Source organism: Oratosquilla oratoria, chromosome 41 (genome assembly GCF_046742065.1).
Source record: "Oratosquilla oratoria isolate Oo_2021 chromosome 41, ASM4674206v1, whole genome shotgun sequence".
NCBI classification, from domain to species: domain Eukaryota; kingdom Metazoa; phylum Arthropoda; class Malacostraca; order Stomatopoda; family Squillidae; genus Oratosquilla; species Oratosquilla oratoria.
The window spans coordinates 28,961,648-28,988,165 of record NC_134817.1 but is presented as its reverse complement, the minus strand read 5'-3'; the positions used below and the strand labels follow the sequence as shown (position 1 = coordinate 28,988,165).

Sequence of the window (26,518 nt, the reverse complement as noted above, 5' to 3'; positions counted from 1 at the left end):
GAGACACTTTGATGAAGTGGCCAGCCTGTTCTCCGGATTTAAATCCGATTGAAAACTTGTGGAGTATCAAAAAAAAGAAGATCTACTTAAATGGCAAGCAATATACGTCTAAGGATTCACTGTGGGAAGCAATAAAAGAAGCTGCTAGAACAGTACCACCCGCCACTATCACAAAACTGACTGATTCAACTACCAATCGCATATTTGAGGTCATCAGACAAAATGGATCATATATCAAATACTAATAATAAATTTATGAGATGTATATTTAATATTTCATTCTTGTAATTGATTGTTATGTTGTATACTTATGGTATGGGTTGTTTAAAATTGTTATTTTGCTTTACTTTGTATATTTATCCTTATAATTAACGAAAATACATAAATCCTTTTAACAGGACTATTATCTCTGTTCACCTGAAAAACAAAAAAATTGGATTATTAAAAAACTAACAAAGATATTGACTTCAAATTTTAATGAAAGGCTACTGATAGTGTAATCTAATGCCATGTAAATTTTCATCTAAATCGACGTAGTAGTTATTGAGATATGGTAAAAATTCATCATGGACTATTATCTCCGGTCGTAGTGTATCTGCAGTACCTCCCACAGTGCCTTCCTGTCTACCCTGTCGTAAGCCTTTTCCAGATCCATAAAAGCCCAAAAAACATCCTTACCTTTTCCTATAGCTTTCTCACATATCTATCTTACCACAAAAATCTGATCTACACATCCCCTATCTGTCCTAAAACCACAGTTCCTCACCAATTACTCCCTCTGTTCCTCTCCTAATCCTCTCAATCAAGACCCTCCCATAAGCCTTCCCAACTACACTCAACAAGCTGATCCCTCTGTAACTACTACACTCACACTTGTCGCCCTTTCCTTTGTAAAGCAGAACTATACAGGCACTCCTCCAGTCTTCTGGCACTCTACCCTCTCTTAAACAAACATTAAATAACCTCACCAGCCAGTCCACCATAACTGTACCTATACCTCCTTTCTTCAGACATTCTGCATGACATCCATCCAACCCAAGTGCCTTACCTGCTCTCATCATCTTAACAGCTACTTTCACTTCATCCTTCCCTATTTCTCCTCCATTTTCCTCACTCATCACTCTCATTTTCTTAGCGCTTCCCACTGCAACTACCTTCCCCTCCCTATCCTCCTTCACATTCAGCAACTCCCTAAAATACTCTGCCCACCTTCCTCTCACTGCCTTTCTTCCATTATCATCTCTCCATCTGTACCTTTTACCTTTTCTTCTCTACTTGTTTCGCCTCCTCTTCCTCTTTTAACTTCCTTCCAAAACATCTTTTTATTACTTTCAAAATTTTCTGTCATACTCTTTCCCCATTTCACATCTGCTCTCCTCTTTGCTTCCTTTAGCCCTATAAGGGGACATTCATAAAAAAGAAAGAAATCTATTTCATAGGCAAAGTAAATGACTGATTTTATAAAGATCACAACACTACAAATCTAGGTCACACTGCCTAGTCTAAAAACAATCTTTTATGTCTACATTCACATCACTTGTGGATGGACTGCTCTTTGAAATGTCAAGGTTTGGGCTTTCCTGCACATTTATTTGGAGAGAGTGACGATGTAATGTGCCTAGCTGACCTTCCAGCATAATCTCATCTATGGCTTTCTTAGCAAATATTTGCTGCACGGGGTCCATCATTTCCAGCTCGTGTGCCCATGATTTGGCCAGGATGATGAAGTAAGTTTTTTTCTTTGCACTGCATTCACAATTTTGTGAAAATATACACTGATGGCAATCTTCCTTTCTTTTTCTTGCTAACCTGACGTCCTCAGAGATATAGCAGTCTCCTTCATTTTGAGCAATTGTAGGAAGGTCACTCTGGCCCTGTTGGAAAATAATGATAATAGTGATGATGACTGATGATAATAATATATATATCTATATATCCAAGGGCTATTTCCCCTTATAATGAAGGTAGGCAGCTAAGGCATGCAACCACTTCCATCCACCACCCTATCCAACCTTGTAACTTCCAGCAAATTTCTCAAACACTTCATCTCAAATACATTTTAATTTCTTTCTACACACATACATACATATACCAAAGGCTTTTTCCCCCTACACAGGGGGTAGCCAAAAAGAAAAAGGCATAGAAACCACTTCCACCCATTCCATTTCCTATATATTCCACTCCCCTCCACCCTCCTCCCTTCCACTTATCTTAGCACCTCCTGGATGACGGGTCATCCCTGCATCCTGTCCACTGCCCTGGGTCAGAAGCCGTGTTGCAAGACACAGCATATCCACAGCAAGGCCGCTTCATAAATTCAGTGACCCCCCCCCCCCTCTCTGTCCCCCCATGCAGAAAAGAAGAAGACAGGGAAAAATTCCTTTGGGCTGTGTCAAATTTTTTCTCATACATACTTCCTCACTCCCCATCCCCCACCCACTCCCCCTAATGCATCACAGCATCATCTATACACAACCCCTCCCCATTAACCCCTTCTATCCTCTCCTGTCCTTCCTCAACAGACATTCCTCTCTTTTGTAATGCCCCTTTCACCCCATCCATCCATCTCATCCTAGGATGCCCCTTCATATTCACTCCTTCCACCTCTGCCTTCCATACCTCTTTTACTAATCTTTCTTCACTCATTCTTTCCATGTGTCCAAACCATCCTAATACTCTTTCATCAACCCTATCTCCCAACTCCCTTTCCACCCCTGTTCTCATCCTCACCTCCTCATTTCTCACTCTATTTAGCCTAGTAGCCCCTATCATACTTCTCAGACATTTCATCTCAAACACATTCAAACTCCTTCTCTCTTCCTCTCTCATGTTCCATGCTTCTGCCCTGTACAGTGCCGTTGGCACAATCACTCCTTCATATAACCTCCTCTTAGCATCCATTCCCAGCTGTCTATTTCTCATTACACTTTTTAATCCACCAAGGCATTTACTCGCTTCTCTAATCTACATTCTACCTCCACCTCCACTCCTCCCTTTCCTGCCACATTCACAACCAAATATCTAAAACTATCCACTTCCTCCAGTCTTTCACCCTTAACCCCTTCGATACGATGACGCCTACACAAGCGTCATGAGGAGCAAGTGGGTATGTGAGGAAGCCGATGTCGGCGTCTTGATTATATTCATTGTAGTTGTACCTGCGTGACCCCCATACTCTGTAAACTGGCTTCATCATATTTTCTATGGTTATCAAAATTCACGGGTGAAAGAGAAAACGAGCAATACAGCGGTGACTTTATTTTTTATAATGCAAGTATTATGAGGGAACATTGCACGTCTGGCAGCTAATGCTGCCCGCGAGATTTTGGCCTGGAGTGAAGGGGTTAATGCTCACTTCCAGCCTGCTGTCACTCTCTCCCTTTGTATATCTCATCACCTTACTTTTGCCCACATTTATCTTCAGCTTCCTTTTTTCACACACCTTCTCAAACTCTGTCACTAACTTCCTCAATCCCTCCTCTGATCCTGCTACAAGCGAGGTGTCATCAGCAAACAACAACTGTCTCACCTCCCACTTTTCTCCATTTTCTTTAATCATCTCCAACCCCTGACCTACTACCCTTGCATTCACCTCTTGCACCACCCCATCCATGTGATAATTGAACAGCCAGGGAGACATAACACATCCCTGACGAAGTCCCACCTTTACCTCAAACCATTCACTCTCTCCATTTCTAATCCTAACACAAGCTCTACTACTCTTGTAAAAACTCTTGACTGCTCTTAACAGCTTTCTGCCAGTCTTAAATTCCAAACTTGGCAAAGATGATCATATGGTAATGCATTTGAATGCTAGTAGTCATATTTACAGGTCACATCACAATGTAATTAAAAATACATTTCTACAAATGTGGTAAACAGAATGTAAACAGGACCATTGCAACAATATTTGAATATGATTGAGAGAGCAAAAATTTCAAGAGTTCTAGGCTACATGTACACTTACCTTGGCTATTGAAAGACTTGAAGATGACTTGAATTTTGACATTTCTGCTTCAAAAAGGGCACTATGAATTTGATGCTGTGCAGTTAATCTTACTTGATCTTGGGATATATTCCTCAACCTTGCAGCAATGTGCTCTCCAAAGATATCAAACTCATCCCTTCTTAAATTACAATTCACATTATTTTTCATGTGCACACAGCTTTCAGCAATGCAGTGATCATCTGCCTGAATGGCATTTCTTCTGTTTTTAGGAAGTGCATTTTTATACATTTTGAAGTCTTGTATTCCATTGACCTGGCTGCTAGTGGACTCTTCATCAGAGCCTATCATATCTGAAACTTTGGCTCCCAAACATTCTTGCCCACTGTCGCTGGTTGCACTGTCTTCCTCTGACCTCAGCATCACCTGTAAATACATTATATAAGATATAACACTAACACTATACTGTACATCAGAAAACAATATCTAATCTTATTTCATAGTATCCATATACTTATCTAGTCAATAAGGAAGACACTGTCTTCCTCTGACCTCAGCATCACCTGTAAATACATTATATAAGATATAACACTAACACTATACATCAGAAAACAATATCTAATCTTATTTCATAGTATCCATATACTTATCTAGTCAATAAGGAAGACACACAAACACACACATCGGATTGACAGCGAAGATTGGAACTCCGGGAGAGAGAAAAAGGCAATTTTCATGGATTTCAGTGACAAGGGAGTACCTGTGTTGAATTAGTAGGGAAGGGGAAAGCTCATGGTGTAGTGGGCATGTGAAGAAAAAGGAAAAGGGGAGGCAGTATTGAGGAAAATGGAAGAAAATTAGGAAGGTGAGGAACGGGCCTTGGAAGTTAGAAGGGGTGTAAACAAAAGGTGTGCAGACGACACAGCCGAGGTCGAACAGGTGAGCAAAAGTATTAAGAGTAGGAATATAGATAAGAGCTCAATGGAAAGAGGAGATAATTACTTCTATGGATTTATAAGTCTAGAGGAGAAACTAACAAAAATGAATGAAATATGGGAGGTTAGGTTTAGCCAACTCATACTAGTTACACAAAGAGTTGATAAACTGGAAGAACTAAAGAAGGAAAATAAAAACCTAACTAAAGAAATAGAAGAATCAAAAAGACAGTTCAGAGAAGTAAAAGATGAAAATGAGGAATTAAAGAGGAATAATAAAGAGACCATAGCAAAAGAGGTAAGTGGTTGGAAAAAAGTACAAGAGAATAACAAAATTTAATTTAGAGATATAGTGAAACAACAGATGAGAGAACAATCTAATGACAGTTATTAAAGTGATGAGAGAGAAGGAGAATATAGTAAGAGACTTACCAGATAAAAAGAAATGTATAATTATATTAGAAATGGAAGAGAAACATAATCCAAATATGACTACAAGAGTAAAGGAGAAGGAGAAAGTAAACAAGGTATTAAAATAGTTCAAGATGAACAAGAAAAAGAGAAAGAAATTGAAGAAATATATAGATTGAGGAAATACAATATAGACAAGACCAGACCAAATAAGGTTAAATTCAGGTCACAAACAACAGCAGAGAATGTCTTATCAAAAACAGGGAAACAAGCAAAAACTGAACAGTATAGAATAGAATCTAAGGAAAAAACCTGAACAGAAGTCAAAGAGAAATTCTATTGGAGAGTAGTGGATATGAAAGTGAGGAAATAGTTCATAGTAGAGACAAATGGAAGGGAAACAGAAAACAGGATGGAGGTAACAGAATATTAAAAGTGTCTTTCACAAATATAGATGGCTTGATAACAGGCTTGAATGAACTGAATGATTACCTGAAGGAAAAAGAACCGGACATAAAGGGAATTGTAGAAATAAAATTGAAAGGTCCATTACCACCCAACAGTTTAGTATATGGTGCATATAATTATTGGATTAGAAACAAGTAAAACAAGGGGATGGAGCTATGTTCCTAAGAAGGATATAAGTGTGAGGAATGTTACATATGGAAAGAATAGTGATGATGATTATGATGGAAATAGAGGACATGGACAAGAGGAGCAGGAAGTTTGTGGTAAATTATATGCCTCCTAAAATGGCTTCGTGGGAAGAGAGAGAACACAAAAAAAATTTAGAAGACACAAGGATAACACTAAATAAGATAGTAGAAGATGGAGGAAAAATAGTTATAATGGGTGACTTTAATTGTAAAGAAATCTGCTGGGAAGAGATGACAGTGAAAGGGGGAGATGACCTATGGGGAAATGTACTACTGGATATGATTATAGAACATACAATGACACAATGGATACAAGAGAATACTAGGTATAGAAATGAGGAAGAACCATCAAGACTGGACCTAATAATCATGTCAGAACCTGAAATAATGGACAAGATTGAATATAAGACACCACTAAGTAAAAGTGACCACATATTGGTTGAACTGGAATTAAATGAGGAAAAACACATGGGAAAAAACAAACAATATAGAAAGGGAAGACTGATGTATGGAAAAAGAAATTTCAATAAAATAAGAGAATTTTTTTCAAAAAGCTGACAGGAAAAGGATACACAAGGAGGAAACAACAGAAGAGAAATGGAAAATTTTGATGAAAAATTATAAAGGCGTGGAGAAATATGTTCCAAGACAAAAACAAGAAAAAGGATATGTAAAATGTTGGTACAACAAAAGATGTAGGGAGTTAAAAGGCAAAAGGGATAAAGCTTGGATAAAATGGAAGAAAGACAAAAGACCTGAAAAATGGAAAATATATACTAGTTATAGAAATGAATATGTACAAGTGTGCAGAGAGGAAAAGAGAAAATACGAAAAGGATGTCAGAAAAATGTAAAGATCAACCAAAACCATTTTATAGATTTGTAAACAAACTGAAAAACAAACAAGAATTAGTGAAACTACAACAAGGAGTTGAATACACAGAGGAAATAGAAATGGCAGAAATTATGAACAAGCATTTTAAATCAGTGTTTACGAGGGAGAACATACAACTTAGAGATGTTGAATGGGAGGAGAAAGTCCCCCCTATGAAAGAGATAGAAGTAACAAGGAAAGAAATAATGAATCACTTGAGTAATCTCAATGTTAGAATATCGCACGGACCAGACCAGACAAAATACATAGTCTAATAAGCAGGTAGTTAAAATTTGTGAAAGAATGATCAAAATTAGATGGGTAAGGCATTTGGAAAATAACAATGTACTAAATCCAAGGTAATTTGGATTTAGACAAGGAAGATCATGTGTCACAATCTTGACGTGTTTCTATTCAAGACTAATAGATGTGATACAAGAAAGAGATGGATGGGCTGATTGTGCATTTCTAGACCTGAAAAAAGCTTTTGATAAGGTACCACACAAGAAATTGCTAAAGAAATTAGAAACTGCATTATAAATGCAGGGCACTCTGCTGAAGTGGATGGTATACTTCTTGCATGAAAGAAAAATGAGAGTGGTGATAAGAGACAAACATTCTAATTGGGATGAAGTGATAAGTGGAGTTCCACAAGGAACAGTTTTGGCCCCAATAATGTTTGCTATATATGTATAATGATATGGAAAAAGGAATTGAAAGTTATATGAGCTTCTTTGCAGATGATGCAAAACTGTTGAAAAAACTGAACACTGTAGAAGATTGTGAGTTGCTGCAGAGTAATTTCAATAAAGTATGGGAATGGAGTAGGAACTGGGAGATGGAATTCAATATTAAGAAGTGTAGTATAATGGAATTTGGAAGAAGCAAAAAAAGAATAGTGGGATCATATAAATTGGGAGAAGAAGAAATTAAAAAAGTGGAAAATGAGAAGGACCTGGGAGTCATTATTATGAATAATATGTCCCCTGAGAAACACATAAACAAAACTTTTGGAGAAACTTATAATTTACTATGAACAATCAAAGTGGCATTTACTTACCTGGACGAAGAAATGGTGAGGAAAATACTAGTCACTTTGATAACACCAAGAATGGAGTATGCAGCGACGACGTGGTCACCAAGTACAAAAAATATATAACAAAACTTGAAAGAATACAAAGAGCAATTATGAAATTGGCACCAACACTCTCAAAATTATCATATGAGGAGAGACTAACAAAACTTGAGCTACAGACATTGGAGCAAAGAAGAGAGACTTGATAACTATTTATAGAATCATGAAAGGCATAGAAATTATTGATAGAGAGGATCTAATAAAATGGGATAGTAGAGATACAAGAGGACATGGAAAGAAAAAAAAGAAAAGACAATTATAGAAGAGACTAAAAAACAAAAAAACAAAAAAAAAACTTTCCCCACAGGATAATAGACATTTGGAACAAGTTAGACATAAATGTGGTGTGTGCAAAAATGATACACGAATTTAAAAACAGGCTAGATAAAACAAGACATGAACATGGGACACCACAAGCATAGCTCCCCTTCCTGTAAAATACAACTAGGTAAATACACACATACACCACTTGATGGTGCAGTTGTAGAATTCCTGGCTGCCACTACAGCGGTCCAGGTTTGAATCCCGTCCAGGGCTGAAATAATTTCAATATTGCTGCGCTGTTAGTCGTTACTCCAACTCTTGTGGGCAGGGAGTTGGGGGTGTGTGTACATGTAAGGTGACAGCATTACCCATAGATTGGTCATATATGAGCTCTCTTCCAGGAGGGAAATAGCTGTCGATCACAAGTCCAGCACATGATCTAAGACCCCAAAAAGACATCCCCTTGTGCTACTAATGTTATCAAGAGACAGTTAGAGCATAATCCACATGTTACGGCCAGAAAAATAAAAGAAAGTATCCCGGGACTCTTTGGGGAGGTTAGTGTGTGAACAGTTAGCCGCCGCATTCACGACCTTGGGTAGAGAAGCCACTGCCCAATGAAGAACCCTCTTCTCATTCTTAACCAGAGGTGCCGTAGGGTCGAGTTTTGCAAGAAATATCTTCAGTGGGATGATGACAAGTGGCTGGATATTCTCTGGACCGATGAGTCCACCTTTACTGTGACTGGCAATAAGGGTGGAAATGTGTATCAGCGTGCGGGTAGCGACCCTCTTGACCCCCAGTACGTTCAACAAACAGTGAAACACCCTGATTCTCTCATGGTATGGGGAAGTTTTAGTGGAAGAGGACTTGGGAGCCTTGTTGTACTACCGAAAAATGTAAAAGTGAACCAATATGTTTATTATGAACTCTTAAATGACCACCTGGAGGATTCTTTTAACAGCTCAGGTGCTAACATCTTTCAACAAGATCACGCCCCAGCCCACACTGCTCGCAGTGTTACTCAGTGGCTTAAAGACTGTCATATACCTTACATAGCAGACTGGCCAGGCAATAGTCCTGACATAAACCCAATAGAAAACCTGTGGAACCACATTAAACAAGACCTGCAGGGTAAAGATATGAGCTCTGTGCCCAAGCTTGAGGCAGCCATTCGCCAATCCTGGGCTAGTATAACCCCTGCACATTTTGCCAAGTATGCCACCTCCATTCCAACACCACCTTCATGAGATCATTGCACTTAAAGGCCACCCATCAAAGTATTAGAGGTACGAAGTGAGCTTTTGTTTATTGATTTATGACTCATTCATTCTCCTCATCACTCATTCTTGCTAACCGTTCGTACTTCCTTGTCGAGCACTGTACATTGAAACTCTCCTTAAACACTCCTAGTATTTCACCTCTCTTTTTTTCCTCTAAACTGAGAATGTCTGGGGTTGTGGTTACTAGGTACAGTGGACTCTTGATTGATGAGTTTAATTCGTCCCAGGAAATCACTCATTAACCAAATTACAAATAAACCAAACCTAATTTTCCCACAACGAAAAAAGGAATAAGATTTAATGTATTAATTTTAAAAATACATTCCCATTGAGTTTAAGCAGGTCCCTTTGCATAATCTAAGTTAAAAAACAATAATAAATGAGCATTTACTTACAATAAACATAAGATGAACACAATTACTTGAAATAAAGAGATTACAAGCAACACTAAGATGCTAACACAATGAGCGCTAAACACCAAGAAAATCCGAGAAGCAGGTGGGAGTAGGGTGGCAGAACAAATTTGTTACAATGAATTCTCTGAGGTAAATTTTCTTATATTTGTTACAATGGTATCATAGGTTGTTATTATTTACAATGATGAACATTACTGAAATAATGGCAAACATAAAATACTTTCAATATTTACATACATATACCAAAGGCTTTTACCCCCTTATAAGGGAGGTAGCCAAAAAGCAAAGGCATAAAAACTACTCCCACCCAATCCATCCCCATCACACTCCACTCCCCTCCACCCTCTTATCTTGGCACATCCTGGATGACGGGTCATCCTTGCATCTCGCCCACTGCCCTGGGTCAGAAGCAGTGTCACAAGACACAGCACATCCACAGCAAGGCTGCTTCATTAAATTGGTGACCCCCCTCTCCATCCCCTTGTGCAGAAAAGGAGAAGACAGCAAGAAATCCCTTCGGACTGCGTCAGATTAGTTCTCACACCCCATCCTCCACCCATTCCACCTAATGCCTTCACATCATCCATATAGAACCATTCTCCATTCACCCATCTTCTGTCCTCTCCTCTCCTTCCTCAACAGACATTCCCCTCTTTCCTAAAGCCCCTTTTACCCCATCCATCCACCTCATCCTAGGTCACCCCCTCATGTTCACTCACTTCCAATATTTACTCTCAAATTAATTCCATATCTAAAAATACAAAAGTCTGCTAAATACTATCAACTACACGAAATGCCAACCCTGGGTGGGATTGAGTCACACATAGAATATAACAAACCCAACGCAGTCTTCTCGTGACTTGTTATGTGAAGCACTGCTCATTGAGTGAGTTATCTTTTAACAAAATTCAGGCTCGTTATGTGAGGTGCTCATTAATCGAGGTTCCACCATTCTGAACTTTCACGAAAGTAAAACTAGACCAGATCTGAATGAGCGGCTCCACCAGCACCAACAAATGTAGTACTGCAACGCTGCCTAAGGGCGCCAGGGGGTATTACCTCATCATTTAGGAAACAGAGTAATCCAAAGAGCTTCCATTTGGGGGTGTAGTCTCCACCAGTACTTTTAATCTGCTTAACTTTGGCTAGCTCTTGGTGAAAGGATGATTTTAAAATGTTGAATTTGTTCATTACAGCATCTGCAAGAAATTAGTAAAATGACCATATATAAATTGGGAATTTTTTTTAGAAATGCACACCTATGTGATACAACAATAGAAAATTAAATATTCACTTTGTTTATTATAATACATCAATGCAATATATGTTTCTCTTGGCAGAAATCAATAACAAAATACCCTGCTAAAAGCATATACAATAACAAACAGAGCTGTGACAATAGGTTTAAGATGCCATGTTGTCTGTCCAATCCCATCAATGTCAGTTAGATGATGGCATTGATGTTGTGTACTGGGTGTTCTGCCACTCCAAGTGACGTCACCACACAACATATTTTTAAATCAGTGCTATGGAGCTGAGCTTCATGCTTTTCTTCGAGCTACAAAACTCCTCTACACCCCATAGTCTGATTGAATGCCAAAACAAGCTGTCAACATCCCTGACGTTGACAACAAATTCAACAATGACCCTGATGACCTCTAGAATTATATAGGTACCACATTGCTAAATGCAGGTTAGGTTAAGTTAGGTTAAACAAATTTATCACACTTTTAATTTCTTCGACCTTCACATCTATCAAAACAAAGATGGCTTCTCAAACAGTCATTGTGGATCTATTCATTGTTGTATCATTTTTAGCAACTTTACCTATTGTTGATTTATGCCAATCGTGTAAGTGTGCATTTCTAAAAAAAATTACCATATGTTGCTAATATACATCTTGAATACAACAATATAAGATATAAAAGGGCAGTCCCACTCCCCCACCCCAAAAAATGCCTGATAGGCAAAGTCTAACAGTCACAAAAGCACCTTCACCAAAGGCAGCGATGAAAATAAAAATGTAAATGATTTTACCTATCTTCCAAACAAACAAAACTAACCTGGTCACCAAACTTAACCTCAGCAAACCAAGCTTATCCCAACCGAACTACACAAGGGTAACACCATTTGAGAGGGACACATGGAGTGCCTACCTAAAAATAAAATATACAAATAAGGTAATTGAGAGGTTAATTAGGTCCACAGTAGTTTAGGTGACTCAACCGGGTCCAAGATAGGTAAGGTGGCTTTATGTATCCATAGGTGAATTAATAGGTCATGGTTATGTTCAGTGGCCTGAATGAGTTAAAGCTATATAACTGGGGGTACTGACTGCATGTTACTGTGGGGTTAAAAACTGCTCAGCAGCATACACTTGATACTTTCGGGTCTATGTGGGGTGCCCCTATGGACCAGAGTCACACATAATTTTGTCTGTGATAGAGGAAATCTCTATTCATAAAGAATTGATGCTACCTTATTATACTGCGACTGTCTCTCCATTATGCTATCCCCTGCTCTTAATACTGTCCTGTACCAATTCTCTGAATATTCATTTCCTTTTACACCAAACCCTTTGGTAGGGGAGAAAGAATACTGCCCACTTGAGTTGTAGAAGGCAACAAAATCAGGATGGAGATAGGACTAGGCATCCTACTCTGTACCCTAATGGGTACATTTCTAAAAAACAGGAGCATAATAGGGTCTGGGAGGAGTTTTCCAACCAGAACCCTATGGCTTGGGTCTTTTAATGAGAGTAAAAGGGAAGAGATAGGCAGTATTTTTATAAGAAGAAAGATGGATGTGTTGGCATCGAGTGAATCAGTTGAAAGGGAGGAACAAGTTTGAGTTTGGTAGTGTAGTTGGGAGGGTGTCAGGAGTGAAGAGAGGAAGAGGGAGAGATGGGGTGACTATACTAGTAAGAGAAGAGATAGGTAAGTGTGTAATGGAAGGAGGTTCTTTCAAAGTTAATGTGGATGTAGGTGAAACTGGGAAGGGAGATTTGGGTATTTGTAAGTGCATATGGGCCTGGGAGTGAAAGTGTAGAGGAAAGGGTGGCTTATTGGATAGATTTAAATGAGTGCATAGAGGATTTAGGGAGAAATATTAATGTGGTGCTGGAGATCTCAAAGCGAAGGTAGGGGATGACCCAACAGATAGAGTGATTGGGAAGTGTGGAATTGCAGGAAAAAAATGGAGTAGACAGATGTGTCTGGAATGACAGCTGATGATAGCAAATACAGTTTTTAGGAAGAAAGTCAAGCATAAGTACACATGAGAGAGGTGGATGAAAGATTGGTAGATAGGGCTTGAACAGACTATATAGTGGTAACCAGAAGAGAAGGAAGAGTTTTGGATGTACATGTTCTAGGGGGAGAGAGTGAGGAATATCAAATAATTTTTGGGTGGAAGGTAAGTTGAGAGTGGAAGATAGAAATTGAAAAAGCACAGAAGGTAGGGAGGCGTTTAAAGTAAACTGCTTAACCCCTTCGATACAATGACGCCTACATAGGCGTCATGAGGAGCAAGTGGGTACACGAGGATGCCGATGTCGGCGTCTTGATTATATATATTGTAGTTGTACCTGCATGACCCCCATACTCTGTAAACTGGCTTCATCATATTTTCTATGATTATCAAAATTCACGGGTGAAAGAGAACAAGCAATACAGTGGTAACTTTATTTTTTATAATGCAAGTATTATGACGCAACATCGCACGTCTGGCAGCTAATGCTGCCTGCAAGATTTTGGCCCCAAGTGAAGGGGTTAAATGAGAAAGAAAAGGAGTACAAGAAGAACCTCAGAAAGAGTGGGAGGGAATGAAGGATAGAGTAGAACTAGGAGTGGAGGAGGAATGGGGTTAGTTCAAGAGGGGAGTCACAGGGTATGCAAAGATGGTGTATGGAACAAGGAGGATGGGAGGAAATAGAAGGAAGAGTAGTAAGTGATGGGATGATGAAGCAAAGAAAGTTGTAGAAGAGAAGAAATGAGCATTCACAGATTGGATACAAAATAGGACAAGAGAATCATATGGGAGGTACACAGAAAAGAGAAGTAGAGCATAAGATAAAGAAGGCAGAGTGGAGAGCAGATGTGAAATAGAGTAAGAGTATGACAGAAAATTTTGAAATAAAAAGATGTTTTGGAAGGAAATTAAGAGAGGAAGAGGGGTGAAGCAAGGAGAGAAGAAAAGGTAAAAGGTGCAGATGGAGAGATGATAATGGAAGAGACAGCAGTAAGAGAAAGATGGGCAGATTATTTTAGGGAGTTGCTAAATATGAAAGAGGATAGGGAGGGAAAGGTAGTTGCAGTGGGAAGTGCTAAGAAAATGACAGTGATGAATGTGAAAAAACAGGAAAAATAAGAAAAGTAGTTATTAAAATTGTGAGAACAGGTAAGGCACCTGGTTAGATGGGTTTCATGCAGTGTCTAAAAAAGGGAGGTACAGTGATGGTGGACTGGCTGGTGAAGTTGTTAAATGTTTGTCTAAAAGAGGCTAGAGTGTTGGAAGAATGGAGAAGTCCCTGTATAGTTCCACTTTACAAGGGAAAAGAGGACAAGTGTGAGTGTAGTAGTTTCAGAGGGATCACTTTATTGAGTGTAGTTGGGAAGGCTTATGGGAGAGTTTTGCCTGAAAGGATTGGGAGAGGATCAGAGGGAGTAATTGGTGAGGAACAGTGTGGGTTTAGGACAGGTAGGAGTTGTGTGGATCAGATTTTTGTGATAAGGCAGACATGTGAGAAAGCCTTAGCAAAAGGTAAGGATGTTTTTTTGGCCTTTATGGATCTGGAAAAGGAAAGACAGGAAGGCACTGTGGGAGGTTATGCAGATATCTGGGATAGGAGGAAAGCTGTTAAGAGCAGTCAAGAGTTTTTATGAGAGTAATACAGCCTGTGGAGAGTTGATGGTGGAGATGTGTCTCAAAAGAGCGTTGATCATAGCAAATACAGTGTTTAGGAAGAAAGTCAAACATAAGTACACATAGGAGAGGGTGGTGGATGGAAGGGTGGTAGATAAAGCGTTACATACATACACATACCAAGGCTTTTTCCCCTTACAAGGGAGGTAGCCAAAAAGGAAAAGGCATAAAATCATTCCCACCCATTCCATCCCTGAATACACTCCACACCCCTCCACCCTCCCTCTTCCCTCTTATCTTAGCACCTCCTGGATGATGGGTCATCCCTGCACCTTGTCCACTGCCCTGGGTCAGAAGCAGTGTCGCAAGACACAGCACAAACACAGCAAGGCCGCTTCATTAAAAGCGGCGACCCCCCCCTCTCCGTCCCCCTATGCATAAAAGGAGAAGATGGGGAGAAATCCCTTCAGGCTGCATCAAATTTTGCTCACACATACTACCTCACCCCCCATCCCCCTGCCCATTCCACCTCATGCATCACAACATCATCCATATACAACCATTCTCCATTCACCCTTGTCTTCTGTCCTCTCCCATCCTTCCTCAACAGACATTTCCCTCTTCTCCAAAGCCCCCTTTACCCCATCCATCCACCTCATCCTAGGACGTCCCCTCATGTTCACTCCCTCCACATCTGCCTTCCATACTTCTTTTACTAGTCTTTCTTCACTCATTCGTTCCACGTGTCCAAACCATCCTAATACTCTTTCATCAACCCTATCTCCCAACACCTTTTCCACCCCTGTTCTCCTCCTCACCTCCTCATTTCTCACTCTATCCAGCCTAGTAACCCCCACCATACTTCTCAGACACCTCATCTCATACACATTCAAACTCCTTCTTTCTTCCTCTCTTATGTTCCATGTTTCTGCCCCATACAATGCTGTTGGCACAATCACTCCTTCATATAGTCTCCTCTTAGCATCCATTCCCAAATGTCTATTCCTCATTACACTTTTTTAACCCAACAAGGCATTTACTTGCTTCTCTCAATCTACATTCTACCTCCAACTTCACTCCACCTTTTCCTGCCACATTTGCACCCAAGTATCTAAAACTATCCACTTCCTCCAGTCGCTCTCCCTTAATGCTCACACCCAGTCTACTGCCACTTTCACCCCCTTGTACATCTCATCACCTTACTTTTACCCACATTTATCTTTAGCTTTCTTCTATCACACACTCTCCCAAACTCTGTCACCAACTTCCTCAATCCCTCCTCCGATCCTGCTACAAGTGCAGTGTCATCCCCAAACAACAGCTGGCTCACCTCCCACTTTTCTCCATTTTCTTTAACCATCTCCAATCCCTGACCCACTACCCTTGCATTTACCTCTCCCACTACCCCATCCATGTATAAGTTGAACAGCCAGGGCGACATAATGCATCCTTGACGAAGTCCCACCTTCACCTCAAACCACTCACTCTCTCCATTTCTAATCCTGACACAAGCTCTACTACTCTCATAAAAACTCTTGACAGCTCCCAGAAGCTTTCCTCCTATCCCCTATATCTGCATAACCTCCCACAGTGCCTTTCTGTCTACCCTATTGTAAGGCTTTTCCAGATTCATAAAAGCCCAAAAAACATCCTTCCCCTTTCCTATAGCTTTCTCACATATCTGTCTTACCACAAAGATCTGATCTACACAACCTCTACCCGTCCTAAATCCACACTGTTCCTCACCAATTACTCCCTCTGTTCCTCTCCTAATCCTCTCAATCAAGATCCTCCCATAAGCCTTCCCAACTACACTTAACAAGCTAATCCCTCTGAAACTACTACATTCACACTTGTCCCCTTTTCCCTTGTAAAGTGGAACTATACAGGCACTCCTCCAGTCCTCCGGCACTCTATCCTCTCTCCAGCAAACATTAAATAACCTCACTAGCCAGTCCACCTTCACTACACCTCCTCTTTTCAGACATTCTGCATGGCATCCATTCAGACCAGGTGCCTTACCTGCTTTCATCATCTTAACATCTGCCTTCACTTCATCCTTCCTTATTTCTCCTCCATTTCCCTCACTCATCACATTCATTTTCTTAGCATTTCCCACTGCAGCTATCTTTCCCTCCCTATCCTCCTTCACATTTAGCAACTCCCTAAAATATTCTGCCCATCTTCCCCTTACTGCCTTCTCTTCCATTATCATCTCTCCATCTGCACCTTTTACCTTTTCTTCTCTACTTGATTCTCCTCCTCTTCCTCTCTTAATTTCTTTCCAAAACATCTTTTTATTACTTTCAGAATTTTCTGTCATACTCTTACCCCATTTCACATCTCTTTGCCTCCTTTACCTTTTGCTTTACTTCTCTTATCTTTTCTTTGTACCTCTCATAAGACTCCCTCATCCTATTTTGTAACCAATCTGCAAAAGCTCAGTTCTTCTTTTCTACAACCTTCTTTGTTTCCTCATCCCACCATTCACTACCCTTCCTTCTAATTCCTCCTGTCCTTCTTGTTCCACACACCATCTTTGCACACTTTGTGACTCCTTCCTTAAACCATCCCCATTCCTCCTCCACACCTAGCTCTACTCTATCCTTCACTCCCTCACACTCCTCCTTCAGCTTCTTCTTGTACTCCTTCTCCTTTTCCTTTTCATTTAAAGAGTTCACTCTAAGCACCTCCCTACCTTTTGTCCCTTTCCTCTTTCTCAATCTATCCTCCACTCTCAACTTACTTTCCACCAAAAAATGATCTGATATTCCAGCACCCTCTCCCCTTAGCACATGTACATCCTTAACTCTTCCTATCATAATCCTATTTACCACTACATAATCCATTAACGCTCTATCTACCACCCTTCCATCCACCACCCTCTCCATGTTGGTGGATGGAAGGCTGTATTTGCTATCATCAACTCTCTTTCTAAACACATTTCCACCATCAACTCTCCACTACGATTCTTTCCTGGAAGTCCACATTTCCCGACCACTCCATCAATTGGACCATTTCCTACCCTAGCATTAAGGTCTCCCAGTACTATTACATTGACATTTCTCCCTAAATCCTGTATGCACTCATTTAAATCTATCCAAAAAGCCTCCCTTTCTTCTACACTCTTCTCACTACCAGGCCCATATACACTTACAAAAACCCACATCTCCTTTCCCACTTTCACCTTCATCCACATTATCCTTGAGGAAACCTCCTTCCACCCCACTACACATTTACCTATCTCTTCATTTACTAGTATAGCCACCCCTTCCCTCCCTCACCCTCTCTTCACTCCTGATAACCTCCCACTTACACTCCCAAACTTACACTCGCCCTTCCCTTTCAGCTTAGTTTCACTCAGAGCCAACACATCCATCTTTCTTCTCACAAACATACTACCTATCTCTTCCCTTTTACTCTCATCTGTACCACATCCACGCACATTAAAAGACCCAAACCTTAGGGTGCTGGTCGGAAAACTCCTAGACCCTCTTATGCCTTTACTTTTCTTAGGAATGTCCCCTGTGGGGCTACAAGGAGAAGGATGCCTAGTCCCAATCCCTGTCCCTTTCTTCTTGCCTCTTACAGTCCAAGTGGAAATACTTGGTGGCAGTATTCTTTTCCCCCACCACAGGGAATTCCCCCACTACAAAAAATGAATATTCAGAGAAATGGTACAGGACAGCAACAAGGGGTTGGGGGGAAAGCATAACGGAGGGACAGTCGTAGTATAAAAGTGTCATAATTTCTCTATGAACAGAGTTTTCCTCAATCATAGACAAAATGATGTGTGGCTCTGGTCTGTAGGGGCACCCCATATAGACCCTAAAGTATCAACTGCATGCTATTTTGTCACATTAACAAGCAGCCAATACCCCAGCCGGGTTAATGGACTATATAGTGGAGTATAGTAGGAAGAATAAGGATGTACATGTTCTAATGGAAGAGAGTGGGGGAATACCTGATCATTTTTTGGTGGAATGTAAGTTAAAAGTGGAGAATAGGTGGAGAAAGAGGAAAAGGGCAGAAGGGAGGTACTTAAAGTGAACTGCTTCAATGAGAAAGAAAAGGAGAAGGAATATAAGAAGCTGAAAGAGGAGTGGGAAGGAGTGAACAATAGAGTAGAACTAGGAGTGGAGGAGGAATGGGGATGGTTTAAGGAGGGAGTCATTAGGTGTGTAAAGATGGTGTGTGGAACAAGGAGGATGGGAGGAAATAGAAGGAAGGGTAGTGAGTGGTGGGATGAGAAAGCAAAGAAGGGTGTAGATGAGAAGAAGCAGGCTTTCATAGATTGGTTACAAATTAGGACAAGGGAATCTTATGAGAGGTACAAAGTAAAGAGAAGTAAAGCAGAAGATAAAGGAGGCAAAGAGGAGAGCAGATGTGAAATGGGGTAAGAGTATGACAGAAAATTTTGAAAGTAATAAAAAGATGTTTTGGAAAGAAATTAAGAGAGGAAGAGGAGGAGAATCAAGTAGAGAAGAAAAGGTAAAAGGTGCAGATGGAGAGATGATAATGGAAGAGAAGGCAGTGAGAGAAAGATGGGCAGAGTATTTTAGGGAGTTGCTAAATGTGAAGGCAGATAGGGAGGGAAAGGCAGTTGCAGTAGGAAGCGCAAAGAAAATGAATGTGATGAGTGAGGAAAATGGAGGAGAAATAAGGAAAGATGAAGTGAAGGCAGTTGTTAAGATAATGAGAGCAGGTAAGGCACCTGGGTTGGATGGATGTCATGCACAATGCCTGAAAAAAGGAGGTACAGTGATGGTGGACTGGTTGGTGAGGTTATTTAATGTTTGTTGCGAGAGAAAAGGTAGTGGGTCAGGGATTGGAGATAGTTAAAGAAAATGGAGAAAAGTGGGAGATAAGCAAGTTGTTATTTGCTGATGGCATTGCGCTTGTAGCAGGATCAAAGGAGGGATTGAGGAAGTTAGTGACAGAGTTTGGGAAGGTGTGCAAAAGAAGGAAGTTGAAGATAAATGTGGGTAAAAGTAAGGTCATGTGATGTACAAGGGGAGCGAGTGGCAGCAGACTGGAATTGAGTATTAAGGGAGAGAGACTGGAGGAAGTGGATAGTTTTAGATACTTGGGTACAAATGTGGCAGGAAAGGGAGGAGTGAGGGTGGAGGTAGAATGTAGATTGAGAGAAGCGAGTAAATGCCTTGGTGGATTAAAAAGTGTAATGAGAAATAGACATTTGGGAATGGATGTTTAAAGGAGAGTGTATGAAGGAGTGATTGTGCAGACAGCACTGTATGGGGCAGAAACGTGGAACATAAGAGAGGAAAAGAGGAGTTTGAATAAGTTTGAGATGAAATGCCTGAGATGTATGATAGGGGTTACTAGGCTAGATAGAGTGAGAAATGAGGAGGTGAGGAGGAGAACAGGGGAGAAAAGGGAGTTGGGAGATAGGGTTGATGAAAGAGTATTAGGATGGTTTGGACATGTGGAAAGAATGAGTGAAGAAAGATTAGTAAAAGAAGAGTGGAGGGCAGAGGTGGAAAGAGTGAACATGGGGGTCGACCTAGGATGAGATGGATGGGTAAAAGGGGCATTGGGAAAGATGGGAATGTCTGTTGAGGAAGGCCAGGTGATGACAGAAGATAGGGGTGAATGGAGAATGTTTGTGTTTGGGTGATGCTATGATGCATGAGAGGGAGTGGGTGGAGGATGGGGGAGGAGGTGAAGGATCATGTATGAAAAATAAATTGACAGAGCCCAAAGGGATTTCTCTCCGTCTTATCCTTTTCTGCATGAGGGGATGGAGAGGGGGGGGTCACCGAATTAATGAAGCGGCCTTGCTGTGAATGTGCTGTGGTGTCCTGCGACACTGCTTCTGACCCAGGGCAGTGGACAAGATGCAGAGATGACCCGTCATCCAGGAGGAAATTGAGGGTCCTAAATCCATTTCTGAAATTTTTAGATCAATCAGACAAACGGTTCAAAAGATATGACCTCAGGAAATTTGAGGTTGTGTGTGAGGTCATATGTTTTCAGTGACCCATAACTTAGTTAATGATGAGAATTGCATATATGTATATATATTTAGAATCAGAAAAGGCCAAATTCAAATATACAGATTTTAAAGCTCTAGGCTAAAAAAAAAAAGTTATACAAAAAACAAAATTTAAGGTCACAATTTGACCTCTGGGGTATCAAATGTAAAAAATGAAGGCAAGGGCATTAGCTATTAGAATCAGCAAAAAAAGTTTGTGTATGTAATAATTTTTCATAAAACTAACCTATAAATGATCATATTCATAAGTCTGGTGTCAGTTCTATTTTTCCACACTTAAGCCCATGTTTTGACATATAGATTTTTTTTATAGATATAAAAACAAAGACAGAATTATTAGCAATGAGAAACAATCATAAAATGTTTGGTAATGTTAGTACTTTTTATGTAACTAATTTACAAGTGAACAAAATAAAAAATCATTGTTGGTACTTTTCATGTCATTTAAGAAAACACCAAATTTATAAATTGCATATATATTCCAGGAATTGTAATATCTTAGTCCTTAGATTTGAGGTTGGCAAACACCAAGAATATAAGAAATGAAACTTATATTACTGTTAACCTGCACTGAAAATTATATGACAAAGAACAATGTTCACCTACTTTAAGGATTCATGTGCAACACTTTCATCAATTTCTTTTTTGGGAAAAATGTATTGAATTCTGCTGCCTCTTCCTAGGCTAGGACAACTCATTACAGATAATATATGATGTCCTGGCACAACACATGAATCCTTGTTTGAGGGATCATAATATGAACTTGTTCCTGATGACCCAGAAGGCTGTAGAAAGTTCACTATGAAATCATCAAACTCTTCACTGTATTCTTCCACAATTCCATACCAAACTTCCTTGTTGTAAATACACCCAACATACTCTCCTGGTTTGATATGCTTTGGGTCACCAAGTATTTTAGGTTCATTAGAAATGTGACCTTTCCTTATTCTTTTCTTTTCTCCAATGCCACTTGAGATGGGATACACCATCAGCTCTTCCTTGTTCAGGGGTGCAAGAACTGAGGTTGAAGGATTTTCCGCTATGAAGCAATCACTGTCACTTTTCACATCTTTAATTGGAGACATGTTACTCAAATCACTGTCAATAGCACATGGTTCACTTGAATCTTGATCAGACTTGTTTTCAGTGGTACTAAGTACAGTGGGGTTTTTCATTATAATTTTCCAACAGTTCACACACAACAATGAGTCTTTTTTCAGTCTACCATCACATTTTTCCACAAGTTTATCTGTCACTTTTCTAAGATTGATTGTTATGCATTTTTTGTGTTTTTTAATTGGATCCTGGCAATATTTCAAATGTCGAGCCATTGTGATATAATCTGTAAAGATATGAATACTGGAAAATCAATTAGATGACATAATGTTCTTTTAGAAAATATAGCCATGTACACTTGATGTTTTGAGCCTTCAGTCACGAAGGATCAGAGCACCATACCCACCAACCACCCAGTTATATGGCTGCAACTGTACTAACCTGTGGACAAGGATGCTAAAATTAGACAAGTAGCAACTTGTTTCAACAGGCTGTTTAGCAACACTGTTAATTATTTCTCATAGCTTACCAACATACACTTTGGATTTTATGATTGTTTCTATTTGCTAAGAACCCTGTCTTTGCTTTTATATCTATAGAAAAAGAAATCTGTCAAAATATGAGCTTAAGTGTGGAAAAATAGGTAGAATTGATGCCAGACTTAGGAATATGGTGTTCACTTATAGGTTAGTTTCATGAAAAATACTTACATACAAACTTTTTTTTTTTATTCTAATACCTAATGCCTTTGCCTTCATTTTTTACATCTAAAAAAAAAATTCTCATTTGATACCCCAGAGGTCAAATTTTGACCTCAAATATTGTTTTTTGTATAACTTATTTATTTTTCAACCTAGAGTTTTAAAACCTGTATATTTGAATTCCTTGTTTTTTTCCTAATTCTAAATGTATATATACATACATGCAATTCTGATCATTATTAACCAAGTTATGGGTCACTGAAAACATATGACCTCACACGGGACCTCAAATTTTCTGAGGTCATATCTTTTGAACTGTTTGTCTGATTGATATAAAGATTTCAGAAATGGATTCAGGGCCTATGATTTCCCTTTAAACCATATTTCATCAAAATCTGAGAGATGAGAGTGTTAATTTAAAAAAAAATTGGTTGATTTCACAGACCCTAGGGGATGGAATGGGTGGGAGTGGTTTCTATGCATCCATCTTTTGGCTACCTCCCGTGTAAGGGGGAAAAAAGCCTTTGGTATATGGTATATGTATGTTGCCAATTTAATGAAATGGCCTTGCTGTGGATGTGCTGTCTTGCAACACTGCCTCTGACCCAGGGCAGGGGACAAGATGCAGGGATGACCCATCATCCAGGAGGTGCCAAGATAAGAGGGAGGAGGGAGGGAGGAGGGAGGGGGGAGGGTGGAGGGGAGTGGAGTGTATTCGGGATGGAATGGGTGGGAATGGTTATTATGCCTTTTTCTTTTTGGCTACCTCCCTTGTAAGGGGGAAAAAGCCTTTGGTATATGTATGTATGTAGTACAGCCTGTGTTAGAATTATAAATGGAGAGAGCGAATGATTTGAGGTAAAGATGGGACTTTGCCAGGGATATGTATGTTGCTTTAGCTGTTCAATTTATACATGGATGGGGTATTGCAAGAGGTAAACACAAGGGTAATGGGCCAGTGATTGGAGATGGTTAAAGAAAATGGAGAAAAGTGGGAGATAAGCCAGTTGTTGTTTGCTCATGACACTGCTTGTAGCAGGATCAAAGGAGGGATTAAGAAAGTTGGTAACAGAGTTTGGGAAGGTGTGCAAAACAGGGAAGTTCAAGACAAGTATGGGTAAAAGTAAGGTGATGAGATGTAAAAGGGGAGAATGTGGCAGCAAATTGGAAGTGAGTATTTAGGGGGAGAGACTGGAAGTAACTTTAGATATTTGGGTACAAATGTGACAAGAATGGAAGGAGTGGAGGTGGAGGTAGAATTTAGGTTGAGAAAAGCATGTAAATGCCTTGGGGGTGGTTAAAAAGTGTGATGAGAAATAGACATTTGGGAATGGATGGTAAGAGGAGATTGTATGAAGGAGTGATTATGCCGACAGCACTGTATAGGGGAGAAACATGGAACAAGATAGGAAGAGAGGAGTTTGAATATGTTTGTGATGAAATGCCTGAGAAGTATGGTAAGGGTTACTCGGCTGGATAGAGTGAGAAACAGGGAGGTGAAGAAGAGAGCTGGGGTGGAAAGGAAGTTGGGAGATAGGGTTGATGGAAGAGTTTTGGGATGGTTTGGACACATGGAAATAATGAAGAAAGATTAGTAAAAGAAGTGTGGATGGCAGAGGTGGAGGGAGTGAACATGAGGAGGCAACCAAGGATGAGATGGATGGATGGGATAAAAGGGGTACTGGGAAAGAGGGGAATGTCTGTTGAGGAAGGAAGGGAGATGACAGAAGATGGGAGTGAGTGGAGAATAGTTGTGTATGGATGATGTGATGCATGGGAGCAGGTGGGGGATGGGGGGTGAAGGAGCATGTGTAAATGATATTTTTACACAGTCTGAAGGGATTTCACCCCATTATCTCCATTTCTGCATGAGGGGACGGAGAGGCGGGGTTCACCGATTAAGTGAAGTGGCTTTACTGTACATGTTTTGTGTCTTGGTCCATTGTTCCTGACCCAGGGCAGTGGGTGAGATGCAGGGATGACCCATCATCCTGGAGGAACCAAGAATAGAGGGAGGCAGGGGTGGTGAATGGGAGTGGAGTATGTGGGGATGAAATGGGTGGGAGTGGATTTATGCCTTTGACTTTAGCTACCTTCCTTGTAAGGGGGAAAAAGCCATTGGTATATGTATTCTACCAAGAAAGAATTAAGTTATTAGAAGCCCTGAACCTAGTTCTTTGACCTAACCTAAGTTAATCAAACTTTTAAATACCTGCATCAATTCCTTCCATATCAGGGAATGCTACCTGCAACTCCTCTGATATATTTTTGTAGTGTTGTTTCCTTAATAATTTTTTGGGGTAGTCTTTGTGTTTCGTATCCCACAGAAGTGGAATAGCACGCACTTCTTCAATTAATAATACCTCTGCTTCACGTTTCCACTGCACAGGCATGATGGACTTTGTGGTGCACGATGCTCCTATTCACAGTGAAAATAAATGTAATAGACTATTTTCAGTGAATGAAATTAAAAATAATTAAGAGAACAAATTTAATTCGCCATACACAGTGGTTATTTTTACGACTTGTCGTAAGAATAGTCATCTGGCTATTCTTACGACTTGTCGTAAGAATAGTCATCTGACTATTATTACAGCAGTGGATTTTGATGAAGAAGTAGGCCTAAGAATAGTCTTTGCTAGGTTATTTGTTACGACTTATGATTATATGAATTTAGATGGAAATCATAAGACATTTTCTTATCTTACCAGTACTTGGAATGAGATGTTCTGTGATCAGTTTCCTGTTGGCCTTCAAGTTGATCATTGCTTTTATTTCTGCGACCTCGCCCGATGATAATTTCCTCTGTTTCGAGCTGTACTTGAATATTTCATTTTTGATATCATGTGAATGTACATCATCTGAGTCGATATGGGTGACAATGAGTCTTTGACCATCTTCTGATGCTCTTACTTGGATATGAAATGGGCAGTTCTTCAGTAAAGTCCTGGAATGAGAATACGAAGTCAGATTAATTTGGAAGTTACGAATAAATTGATGTACTGGCACAGGTGCATAATTTCCTTTGATATGCTACGTGGTCACATGACGTCAAAAGAAGTGTCAGGCCAACTACAGTAAACCTTGCTGTAAGTCATATTGAAGTGGCCCGAAAATTTTAACCAAATGACCAAAAGATCTGACTGAAGTGAAGACTGTGCGGGCCTGGTAGTCTATTAGTCTAACGGCATCATGCTTCAGATTATCTTGCATTAAGGCATCCCCCTCTATGCACATCCTCCCAGGAATGTTGTTTCAATCATCTTTAAATGCGCAAATTTATCATAAGTTGCTAATGACGTATGAAGATGTCTTGGAATAGACAGAATTCTAGTTCTTACTTACATTTGATTTGGTCGTGTCCCAGTAGTAGATTTCGGCTGGTATTTTCTACCTCCATGCTGACAGCAATAATCTATTGAAAAATACTGCAGCTCAGGTTTGAAACTTCTGTTAGGAGCACGTTTAGTAGCCGATTGTATTGTTCTGGAGTTTCTGGTATAAAGATTTACATTCTTATAATTTTCCCAGCTGGAAATAGATTCTTTAAGAGCTGCAAATGAATCAAATTCTGCACCTACTGCAAATAATATGAAATTATGGGCAGCCATTTTTAATTTAGTTCGAAAGTTCACGATAGAGGGTGCGATCAACCATGTCGTAAGAATAGCCTGAGGACTATTCTTACGACTCGTCATAAAAATAGCCACTGCGTAGGCTACACCATAACATGTATATTTCCGACCTCAATATCGTCCATTGGTAATATTCCGTCATTTCACAACTTAAACATGTAAAAACCGTTCTCACTTCGTCCATCACTCATAAAAATTCCTTTTTAACAAATTAATTTACCGATTCATTTCAAGTGAGTATAACTAATTAGCATCAAACCTGAAGTATATAGCCATATGTTAACTTATCGTGAACAGTGATTTCGCCTGGGCTACCCCATACGCTAAA

The 26,518-nt window shown here is 39.9% G+C and overlaps 1 protein-coding gene across 2 annotated transcripts; it reads right to left on the bottom strand.

The window, feature by feature from the left end:
• Positions 1-580: 580 nt before the first annotated feature.
• LOC143021153 (uncharacterized) lies at positions 581-26,245 on the bottom strand. Of its 2 annotated transcripts, XM_076178442.1 has the most exons (6): positions 25,901-26,241; positions 25,264-25,502; positions 24,768-24,974; positions 10,979-11,118; positions 3,968-4,372; positions 583-1,874 (listed from the first exon to the last, which is right to left on the bottom strand). In XM_076178442.1, the coding sequence occupies exons 1-6, from the start codon at positions 26,164-26,166 to the stop codon at positions 1,503-1,505; spliced, it is 1,629 nt and encodes a 542-aa protein (XP_076034557.1). In that variant the 5' UTR covers positions 26,167-26,241; the 3' UTR covers positions 583-1,502. The 2 variants fall into 2 exon arrangements, with proteins under 2 accessions (XP_076034558.1, XP_076034557.1); XM_076178443.1 differs by lacking the exon at positions 24,768-24,974 and having other exon boundaries at positions 581-1,874; positions 25,901-26,245.
• Between the last annotated feature and the right edge of the window lie 273 nt (positions 26,246-26,518).

Bases quoted from the DNA above. Each gene is read 5' to 3' on its own strand.
- LOC143021153 (XM_076178442.1), bottom strand. From the start codon at position 26,166: ATGGCTGCCCATAATTTCATATTATTTGCAGTAGGTGCAGAATTTGAT. The intron at 24,975-25,263 runs GTAAGATAAGAA...CACTGTGAATAG, and splicing joins ACATCTCATTCCAAGTACTG to GAGCATCGTGCACCACAAAG. The intron at 4,373-10,978 runs GTAATACCCCCT...ATGTATTTACAG, and splicing joins TCTGTTTCCTAAATGATGAG to GTGATGCTGAGGTCAGAGGA.